This window comes from Ichthyophthirius multifiliis (assembly GCF_000220395.1).
Source record: "Ichthyophthirius multifiliis unplaced genomic scaffold scaff_1120509251385, whole genome shotgun sequence".
In the NCBI taxonomy this organism is placed as follows: Eukaryota; Ciliophora; class Oligohymenophorea; order Hymenostomatida; genus Ichthyophthirius; species Ichthyophthirius multifiliis.
This window is the reverse complement of record NW_004085925.1, coordinates 1-10949: the sequence shown is the minus strand read 5'-3', so window position 1 is coordinate 10949 and position 10949 is coordinate 1. Positions and strand designations below refer to the sequence as shown.

At 16.3% G+C, this 10949-nt stretch overlaps 2 protein-coding genes across 2 annotated transcripts, besides 28 other annotated features; one reads left to right on the top strand and one right to left on the bottom strand. All coding sequences in view use genetic code 6, as the record gives it.

Moving 5' to 3' along the window:
- Positions 1–154: 154 nt before the first annotated feature.
- Positions 155–443: a microsatellite.
- Positions 155–495: a microsatellite.
- Positions 160–418: a microsatellite.
- Positions 201–495: a microsatellite.
- Positions 201–498: a microsatellite.
- Positions 202–498: a microsatellite.
- Positions 499–812: 314 nt separating this feature from the next.
- Positions 813–853: a microsatellite.
- Positions 854–902: 49 nt separating this feature from the next.
- IMG5_192780 (v-type ATPase 116kda subunit family protein, putative) lies at positions 903–7147 on the bottom strand (the record flags this gene model as incomplete). The annotated part of the gene is made up of 14 exons (XM_004025026.1): positions 903–1625; positions 1669–1897; positions 1963–2183; positions 2223–2267; positions 2362–2451; positions 2494–2698; positions 3811–3983; positions 4059–4403; positions 4591–5138; positions 5182–5506; positions 5543–5722; positions 5819–6010; positions 6099–6284; positions 6440–7147. 14 exons carry the CDS (start codon positions 7145–7147, stop codon positions 903–905), a joined length of 4170 nt encoding a protein of 1389 aa, XP_004025075.1.
- Positions 2286–2341: a microsatellite.
- Positions 2830–2894: a microsatellite.
- Positions 3406–3551: a microsatellite.
- Positions 4001–4039: a microsatellite.
- Positions 4416–4534: a microsatellite.
- Positions 4418–4571: a microsatellite.
- Positions 4439–4570: a microsatellite.
- Positions 4481–4565: a microsatellite.
- Positions 4481–4589: a microsatellite.
- Positions 5738–5799: a microsatellite.
- Positions 6330–6396: a microsatellite.
- Positions 6339–6396: a microsatellite.
- Positions 7148–7437: 290 nt separating the features above from the next.
- On the top strand, positions 7438–9611 carry IMG5_192770 (hypothetical protein; the record flags this gene model as incomplete). The annotated part of the gene is made up of 5 exons (XM_004025025.1): positions 7438–7972; positions 8071–8231; positions 8282–8401; positions 8530–8634; positions 8691–9611. The coding sequence occupies 5 exons, from the start codon at positions 7438–7440 to the stop codon at positions 9609–9611; spliced, it is 1842 nt and encodes a 613-aa protein (XP_004025074.1).
- Positions 8422–8486: a microsatellite.
- Positions 8431–8520: a microsatellite.
- Positions 8432–8502: a microsatellite.
- Positions 8432–8513: a microsatellite.
- Positions 8437–8494: a microsatellite.
- Positions 9612–9649: 38 nt separating the features above from the next.
- Positions 9650–9683: a microsatellite.
- A 975-nt stretch (positions 9684–10658) lies between these two features.
- Positions 10659–10746: a microsatellite.
- Positions 10747–10792: 46 nt separating this feature from the next.
- Positions 10793–10871: a microsatellite.
- Positions 10800–10885: a microsatellite.
- Positions 10886–10949: the final 64 nt, after the last annotated feature.

The window sequence follows — 10949 nt, the reverse complement described above, 5'->3', positions numbered from 1 at the left end:
GTTAGATAATATATAATCATAAATTTATAATATTTAATTTATAAAAAAAAAAAATAGTTCTTAAAAATATAAATATATAATTATATGAGAAAAGAAAAATAAATATAAGAAAATATATTAGTAATTAAAAAAAACTACAAAGACATACAAAGACAATATAATAAAAAAATAGAAAATAAATAAAAAAATTAAATAAAGTGAAATAAAAATAAAATAAAAAATAAAATAAATAAAAAAAAAATATAAAAAATAAAAAAAATAAAAATAAAAAATAATTATAATAATAATAAAAATAAATAAAATAATAATAAATAAAATAATAATTAAAAAGTAAAATAATAATAAAAATAAAATAAAAAAATAAAAATATAATAAATAAAATAATAATAAAAAAGTAAAAATAATTAAAAAAAAATAATAATAAATATAATAATAATAATAAAGATAAAAATTATAATAATTATAATATAAATAATAATAATAATAATAATAAAAATATTTTAATTTTAATAAAAAAAAAATATATAAACTATTTAAGAAATAATTTTTATTTTTAATATATCATCTAAATTATAATAAATATACTATTATTAATTTTATATTTGTTTTTATAAATTTTTATTCCATATTTTATAAATTTTTTATTTCTTAGTTTTTTTAATTATACCTGAAAAAAATTATTGTGTATATTTTTATATTTAATTTATAAAAAAATTAATTTTAATTTTCGATAAATATTAATTTAATAATTCTTAATTTATTAATCATATAATACCATAAACATAAAATATTATAATAATCTTATTTTAATCAAATAATTTTAAAATATAAATATATTTAAACAAAATAAATACTTAATAATATTATATATATAAAAAATTTGATTAAAATAATAGAATTTTTCAATAATTCTCATCATCAATTGAAATTTTTGAATAAACAATATCACAACAATAAATAGTTTATAGTTCTTAATTATTTAATTTTTCTAAATTCATAAGTCTCTTAATTAGTTCACTACTCTTATCCTTACTTCCCAAAGCAATATTTCCCAAAAGCATGAATTTATTTTCTAATAAAGCTTGCAAATCAGCCTGTTAATTTTTCGCATGTCCAGCAGGGAACATAACTAATCCTGAATCTAAAATCTTTCCGTTTTCTAAAGTAATTTTAATACTAGTAGGTATTCCTTCTGGATATTTATCATCATATTCCTAACCTCCATGTTCGAAAGTTGTTTTATCAATCAAGATTCTAGTTTTGGGGTGTATTATTGCTTTATGTGAGTAATCTTCAGGGAGTAAAATGAGTGTTTTCCAAATTTCATCTAGATTAGATACAGTTTAAAGTTTTTATAAAAAATCTTAATTTTCAATTGCTTTTCTTAATAAAGTTGAAATTATATAAACCATAGAATGATCAGCAGATTACCTTGTTTTTGCATATCTTTTTTCTGGATTGCCAATAATACCGAAAGCTGGTTAATAAGCTACTATATTAATGTTTTTAATTATATCAAAGTTATCTTTATGGAATTAGATTTTGTTTTCTAAAAGTAATCTTTAAATACCTTCTAGAGCACTAGCAGATTAATGTTCATATAATCCTAATTTAAAATGCATTCCCTTTATTTTTTTTTCATATACATTTATAAATATATTTTTTTACCATAACAGCAAAATCATCACCTGATTCAGCTAAATATATGTCAAAAGGAGATTCATTATCACTTTATGTGGGTCTGAATAATCTAAATATAGCTTCAGGATTTCTAAAAATATCCATAGGACCAATGAAGCCTTTCATGGCTCTTTTTATACACATCAAAGCTACTTCTGCTGATAAGGCGGCTGAAGCACCTTTAGAATCCGAAAGTTATTTTCCTGTTCTAATGGCTCTAAAAGGTATATATGTGATACATACATTCCTATTGCATGCTCTATTTCTAATACATTAGCTCACATTAAGGCTCCATAAGTGCATATAGTGGAAATAGCTCCATAAACTACATGATCTATCTTATATTTATTTAAAGGGAAGCATTCACATAATCTACCTCTTATTTCATCTTATAAAACCATAGCTCTTAATACCAAATTTCCATTTATTTCAGGCTTTTAATGTGCGGCAGCTATTACTGCAGTATAATAGTCATTATGTCCGAATTCTCCAGCTCTATTTTCCTTTTTTTATTAAACAATTATTATTATAATTTTTAATACTTAAACTGTTTCATTATAGCCAAATACAGTTACATTAAAATCACACTATTTTATGATAAAATAATATATATATATGTATATATATATATAAATATATATATATATATATATATATATATTTATTTTTTTTATAGTTTACTTCTCTAGATGCCGAACTATTTGCGCAAACAGCTTTTTCTACAGGAACTTGCTAGTCAGAACCAAAACATCTAGAATAATTCATTTTGGGCTTTTATTTAAATTATTTTATATTTTTAGTTTTTATATATACTTAATTTGAATTTCCAATTTAATTTTCTAAAGCTTCATTTTTTAATATTTCAGGTGCATTTGCTCTTAAAGCTAGTGCTGAAATTCCGGTAAATACTGAATCAGCATGGAAGGTTTTGACTCTTTCTAATACTTTTTGACTTGGGTTTCCATGTTTAAGGAAGTTAATGGAATATTAAACTAGCTATTGGGCTTAGTTTTCAAATCTACTTAATTTTTTTAGATGGCTTATCATATTTTTTATTATTGGATTTTTAAATATTTTATTGTTAATTTTTTTAATAATTATATAAAGATATTAATAAATAAAATTTTAATTATTAAAATTATTAAATTATAGATATATAATAAAAATTAGATAAATATAATAGGTATTATATATTTAATAAATAATTAGTATATTTTTTTTATTTTATTTTTAATACAATAAAAAAAATATCATTTTTATAGATTAATGAATTCTTTTAAAAATATCTATTATTATATCATAAATTTATGAAATTTTATAAATTAAAAAAATATTATATCATATAAAAATAGTTTTTGTGTATTAAATAATTATCTTATCTATAATAATTTTAAGTAAAAATTATAGTTTTTTGGTATTTTTTAATTTTAAAATGCATATATTTTATTTTAATTGCGAAACTTATATATTTTTAATACTTTGTTATAAACATTTAAAAAATAATAATATTTGAAATTCATGAAATTCATTGGAATACTTAATAATTTATAATAATAAAAAAAATAAAGATATAATATAAATAAATAAAAATTTATTTATCTTTTAGATAAATATAAAATAATTTAATTAAAAAAAATATATATATAAGGCATTTATTTTATTAAATTTAATCAAAGAAAGTAAAATAAAAATTATCCAATTGTTTTTTAGATTAATAAAATAATAATAATGATATTTTTATATAATTAATTTTATATATTAAATAAAATATATAAATAAATTTATATATATATATATATATATTTATATTTTTAATATAAATTATTTTATTAAAATAATAAATAATTTTTTTAATATATATTTTATATAATTTTTTTTTTGAAAAATAATCTAATAAGAGTTTATTATTTAATATAATATATTTTAATATTAATTAAAACTTTATTTAATTTATTAATTTAAAGAATATCAAAATTTTATTAAGAAATTATGAACTATAATAATTTTTTTTTAAAAATAAACAATAAAATTATATAACATTCTAAATATACGAAATTCTTTATTATTATTTTATTATCTATAAAACTAATAATAAATAAAATTAAATTTCAATATGTATCTATGTCTTACATAATAGCATTTTTAAATGAAAAAGGTTCAAAAGCATATCCATCAGCCTTATAAAATTTATTTTAGAATTCAACCCAATGTAGCCTTAAAGCATGTAAAAAACATTCCATAGCATCCATACATATTAATACCATGAAAGTAATTTCTGCGAGTATAAAAAATCCAATAAAAATCTTAATATATATTTTTATAAAAAAAAAAAAATTATGTAAAAAAAATAAAATATTATATTAAATAGAAAAAGATACTCCAAAAATATCGCTTTCCTATATTGGCTATTTAATAGTTTTATCAAAAAATACTTTAGATAATTATCCATGAGCTAAAGATAGGGCCCATAATCTTAAATAAGATGCAGTATTAGAAATAGATCCTAGAACAAATTCTATAGTTTCAATAATTTAATGGACTACCAAATCTCCAAATTATTCATCTTATTCAGAATGATTATCATTTAAAGGTATATGATTTTCTAATAAAATATTATTAATAAAATCATTTTTTTTCTTAAATTATTCTAAATCTTTTCCTAAATCATCTTCCATTTAATTAAAATTAGATTCTTTAATATCCATATGATCATATTCAAGAATCTATTTTATTAGAATAAATATAAAATTATACATAAATATATATATAAATATATATTTAAAAATATATTTGTAAATAAATATATATTTATATATATATATATAATTAAATGCATATATATATTTATATATAATTTTTATTATATATTATTTATTATATATATAAATATTTTTAAATATTTATGTATACATGATTTTTTTATATTAGATTTTATTTATCGTTATTATTATTTAATAATAAATCATCACTTACTTAATTAACTTAATGCAATTTATTATACTTTTTTTATTTAAAGTAAATAATTCCAGGCTTTAAACATAACATTACTGGAACACATAAAACAGCAATTAATAAAAGTAATATTCCTACTTATTATTATTCATTTCCTCTTCCAAATACAGTTATTTCACCTGGATATGCATTATTTAAAGGCATGTCTATCATTAAATTAATAATTGATGGTGGAGATTTTTTATTTTCTAGTACTTAAGACCAATCTTATCCCCATTTTACGTAAATGAGGAAGTCCATATACCCAAAGGTCACTAAAAGGAATAATATTTAAGGGATAAATTCGAAATAGAAATCTAAATTGTGTTTAAAATATAATGCATTTAAGGCTTTCATACATACTCCTAAACTCATTTATAAAACTCCTATTATTACTGCCATTTTCATCTTAAAGGAATTTTAAAATTAAAGATCGTTTTCACTATGTCCCCATACTGGATCTATTCCTATAATTTTTTTACATATTTTTTTTACTTTTTTGTTTCTTACCAAAAGTGTATGTACAGTCTTTTATTTTTTCTGTTTTTCCATCTTCTAATACATTATAACAACTACCAAAAATATCTAAAGGAATTGACATGAAATCATTATAGATTAAACCACAAAAAGTAGCGAAAAAACCCATAAGTATTATCAAATATCTTATTTAAGTAAGATCTTTGAATATACTATTAATAGCTTTTTTAAAATAATCACTATAATAGCATAAATAGGCTCCAAAAAAAAATAAAAATAAGCCATGAGCTAAATCTCCGAACATAACTCCAAAAAGAAAAGGAAAAGTTACTATAGTAAATACTCCAGGATTTATTTCCTTTTTTTTATTTATTTAATTTTTTTAAAAAATTACTTAATATCGAGGAATACCATATGTATTTACTATTAATTAAAATATATGAGTAAATTCGTTAATTTAAAAGTAAGTAGGAGGTATTAAATTATTTTAATGTATTTCTTATAATTAACCATTTGGTAAATTCTAATTTTTAGCACCTATTGTTTATAAAGCTTATATTATTAATTCTTCTTACTTTTTAAATATTACATATATATATATATATATATAATATAAATATATATATATAAATATATATATAATATAATATAAAGTTATTTAAATATATACTTTTTTTGGTAACCAACAATTTCCGTGATAATAAGTATTTTAAACTTTAAGTAAATTAAGAGTTTAATAAATTTATTTTTCTTTCAAAACATACTAGGTAAGTATTTCAATATAAGAGTATTCACAATTAGAATTAGTTTCGACAAAAACTTATAAAAGTTTATTAATTTATAATTATGTCAATTTTAATAACTTTATTTTTTATAAATAATTAACATTATAAAAATTATATTATAATAAAAAAAAAAAATATATTTATTTTGATAAAATAAAAAATTACGCTTTTAACATCTTTTATTTATTAATCTAATTCTTTACATTTTGAATCATAATCTTAATGGTTTTAAGGATAATTATATCTTTATATACCAATTGAATCACAAAGTCTTTAAACTTTTGAATTGATAAATCCCTAAGATGATCCAGGAATTAAAGAAACAAAAACAGATTTTTAAGTGCATTTACCCTTTTATTAAAAATAAAAATATAAATAAAAATTTAAAAAATGTTTTATAAAAAAATATATATATAAATAAATATATATATATATATATATTTATATATATATATATATATATTTTTATTATATTTTAAATATTGATTTATTAAAATAAAATATACTTTAAAAGTTATTTTTTATTAATCAAAATTAATAAAATCTGTCCAATTATTACCTTTAGTAAGCCTAAATATTAATTTTTTAAATTTTAAAGTATCCTAAATATCAATTGTACCAATAATATAGTTAAGTTTAAATTCTACTTAATTATTTTTTATCTATTAGAAATTTTGAATATTTATATTTTCCATATCTAAATAATTTTCATATGATTTATTTTTGTTATTTTAATCTAAATATTAATTTCCTAATATTATTTTAGTTTTTTCCAAAACTGCTTTATATTCAATAATATGTATATATCTTTCTTTTAGATTTTCGTAGTTTTGTATTTACTCTTGTATTTATTCATATTTATTATGTAGTTATGTTTCTATTTCTTCTAAATATGTATGACCAGCTTTATTTTTGTTCTCGATTACTTATTAAAAAATATTAAAAAGTTTTTAGTTATCAAATTTAGTAGTTTTTTTTATTATTTGCAAATTAAAGTCCTTTAATTATTGTTTTATTTGGCTTATTTTCATTAACATTTACTCACATCGCTTTACAAAAGGTGTAAATGTTCTATTTAATTAAGGAGTATTTTGATTTAAATCTAAAAAATGTAATAATGATAATTTTCCGAGTTCATTTAATATTTCCCAACTTGATTCTGAGGGAAGAATTAAATGATATAAACCCATTGTTTCGCTTCGAAAAATACTCATTTTTTTTTATTTTTTAAAATATATATATATATATAATTATTTGTTTATGATTTATTTATTGTAAATTAAAAATAAATATAATTTTTTTTTTTTATATTAATTATATATAATATAGGTTTTTTATTTATTATTAAAATGAATATATATTAAATTAAAAATTAATTTTTAGATTTTATTTTTATTATATTTTTTCTTAAAAAAATAAATTATATATACATTATTATATTATTATAATTTTATTTATTTAAAATAATAACAAAAACTTAAATATTTTCATAGTAAAAGTAAAAATGAGAAGAATTATTAAAAATTCCTTATAACTTAATTAATATTTTAGTAAGGAATATAATTTAGTATATAAAAATTTTATTTTATATATATTATTAATTGCATTTATTAAATTAAAATTTAATAAAAATAATATTAAAGGAAATAAACCATCAATTTAAATAAATGAATATGCTTTAAATGCTCTATCTCCATTAGATGGAAGATACGAAAAAAATATTAGCGGATTAAAAGAATATTTTTCAGAAAAAGCTCTAATTAAATATAGAATAAAAGTAGAAATAAAATGGCTATTATTTTTGATAAATAAAAATATGGTCAAAAATGAAAAAGGTGAAATTGTTAAAATATCTCCATTAGATTTAGGTTTTTTTTTAAAAAAATACCTAAAATAATATATTATTTTATTAGTAAATCTTGATTAAATTTATGAAAAGTTTGATATTGAAATTGCAAAAAGAGTAAAAGAAATCGAAAACGTAACAAATCATGATGTAAAAGCAGTTGAGTATTATATTAAAGAATAATTAGAAAAAAGTTAATAAAAATATTTTATTTTATTATTTTAGATACAAATAATTAATTTTTAAATAAATAAAAAAAATTAGTATATTTTATTTATTTTTAAAAAATAGTCCCAGTATTTAGTTAATTAAAAGAATATGTACACTTTTGTTGCACGTCTGAAGATATAAATAATTTAGCATATTCTTTGATGCTTACTAGAGCTAAAGATAAATATCTTTTGAATTCTATTGATGAAGTTTAATTAAAACTAATAGAATTATCACAAAAAGTAATTTAATAATAATTTAAAAAAAAAAAAAAAAATTAAAAATAATAAAGTATGCAGAAAAGCCTATGCTTTCAAGAACTCATGGATAAGTAGCTTCACCAACTACAGTTGGAAAAGAATTTGCTAATTTTACTTATAGAGCAAACAGATAAATAAAACAATTAAATAATGTAAAAAATATTATTAATAAATATAAATAAATATATATATATATATATATATATATATATTATTTTATATTTAATTTATATATATTTATTTATTTAATATAAATATTAATTTTTATTTATTATCAAAGTTTAAATTTAGTGCAAAATTAAATGGAGCTGTAGGAAATTTCAATGCTCATATATTTGCCTATCCAGAATATGACTGGGTTTCTTTAAGTTAAGAGTTTATTGAAGTATATTTTTTATTTTTATATTTAATAAGTTTTTTTTATATTAATATTTAATTCAGAGTATCGGTTTAGAATTTAATCCTTATACAACTTAAATAGAACCTCATGATTCTTTGGCAGAATTTTATAATACATTATCTTTATTAAATACAATATATTTAGGACTTTCAAGAGATATATGGAATTATATATCTATATCTTATTTCAAACAGAAATCCAAAAAAAACGAAGTCGGTTCTTCTACAATGCCACATAAAGTTAATCCTATAGACTTTGAAAACTGTGAGGGAAATTTAGGACTTGCAAATAGTATAGCAAATCATTTTTGTTAAAAATTGCCTATATCAAGATTTCAAAGAGATCTTAGTGATTCAACTGTAATGAGAAATCATGGAATAGCTTTTGGATATTCAGTTGTTGGTTACAAAAGCTTGCTTAAAGGTTTAGATAAAATTGAAGTAAATAATTAAAAAATGAATGAAGATTTAGATTAACATTGGGAAGTGTTAGCTGAACCTATTTAAACAGTCATGAGGAAATATGGATTAGAAAATCCTTATGAAATACTTAAGGATTTGACTAGAGGTAAAAGTATTGTTTAAAAGAAGATTTAAGAAATTTAATTAAAAATTCAAAATTACCAGAAGATTAAAAATTATTACTTTAGAACTTAAGCCTCATAATTATATAGGAAATGCTCATATAATGGCTCATATATAAAAATATTTATGAAATTCTCTTTTTTTTATTTATTAATTTTTATATTAAATTATATTATGATAAAATAATATAAATATTTATTTTTTTGCAATATTAAATACTTATAATATATATTATAAGTATATATATATATGTATTTGTTATTTTTTATTATATTATAATAAATATATTAATAAATTTTAATACATTATAATATAATAAAAAATAATGAAATTTAATATAAATATAATATAATTATTTGTAAGTATGATTTATAATGAAAAATGTATTAAATTATATATAAATAAAATAAAATTACATATGTATATATATAATATATATTATATATATTAAAAAATATAAAATTATAATTATTTAAATTATATAATTTATATATTTTTATGTATAAATCTACGAATATTTTATTTTTAATAATTTAATGCTTTAATTTATTTCATATTTTAATAATTAACTTTATTAAATATTTTTATTTACAACATAGTTAATAATTATTTATATATATATATTATTTTTATTATGTTTTAAATATATTTTGAGTATTTATCTATTAATGAAAAAGAATTCTTGTAAAACATTTATTTAAAATATATTTTTTAAATATATTTTATTATCTATATATTCTATCTATTATTTTTTATTTTATATTGCCAATGCCAATATTTTAACTTTAGATTGAATAATATTTTTACTATTTTTAAGCATTTATCATTTTTTATAATAGATCATTCAATTTTTTATATGTAAAAATATTTTTTCTTTCTTAGTGTCTATATATATATTTATATCTATAAAAAAATATGAATATTATAATTTTATTCAATTTTTTTATTTTCACATACCTTTAAATTATTTAAATAATATCAATTATATTTTATTAGGTTATATTTTTAAAAATTGAATATTCATTTAGTAAACTTAATGATTTATTTATTAATATGAATTTTAAAAAATATAGATATAAATTGTGTAGAGGAATTTTTATTTAAAAATTATAGATTATCAAAATTATTATAATAAAGTGTGTGTAATGAAGATTTTATAATCATTATTTAAATAATATAGAACAATTTGGTTCTTTCTTAACTCATTGGATAATAACAGTAAACTAATAAAGATAACATTGCTAATAGGTAGAAGTAATGATTTAGATTTGAATTTAAATCATAAAAAAAAAAAAAAAAAAAAATAATAAGATAAGCTTTTTTTGTTATCATTGTTTTATTAAATGTTTTTTTATAATATTTATAAAATTCATATAAATTATATAATAATTCTTTTTATTAGAAAAATAAATAAATTATCATATTATTATATATTTTAAATAATTAGTTATATAATAAAAAATTATGATATTAATAAATAAAGTTTAATATAAATTAAAAATAATATATTAATTTCTATAATATATCATTTTTATTTTTAAACATAAAAATAATTGTATTATATATATATATATATATATATATATATATATATTTATATATATATATACATATATATATAGATATATTTACATATATTTACATTTATATTTTAAATTGCACAAAAATAATAATTAACCCATATAAATTAAAATAATTAAAATATTAGATACATAT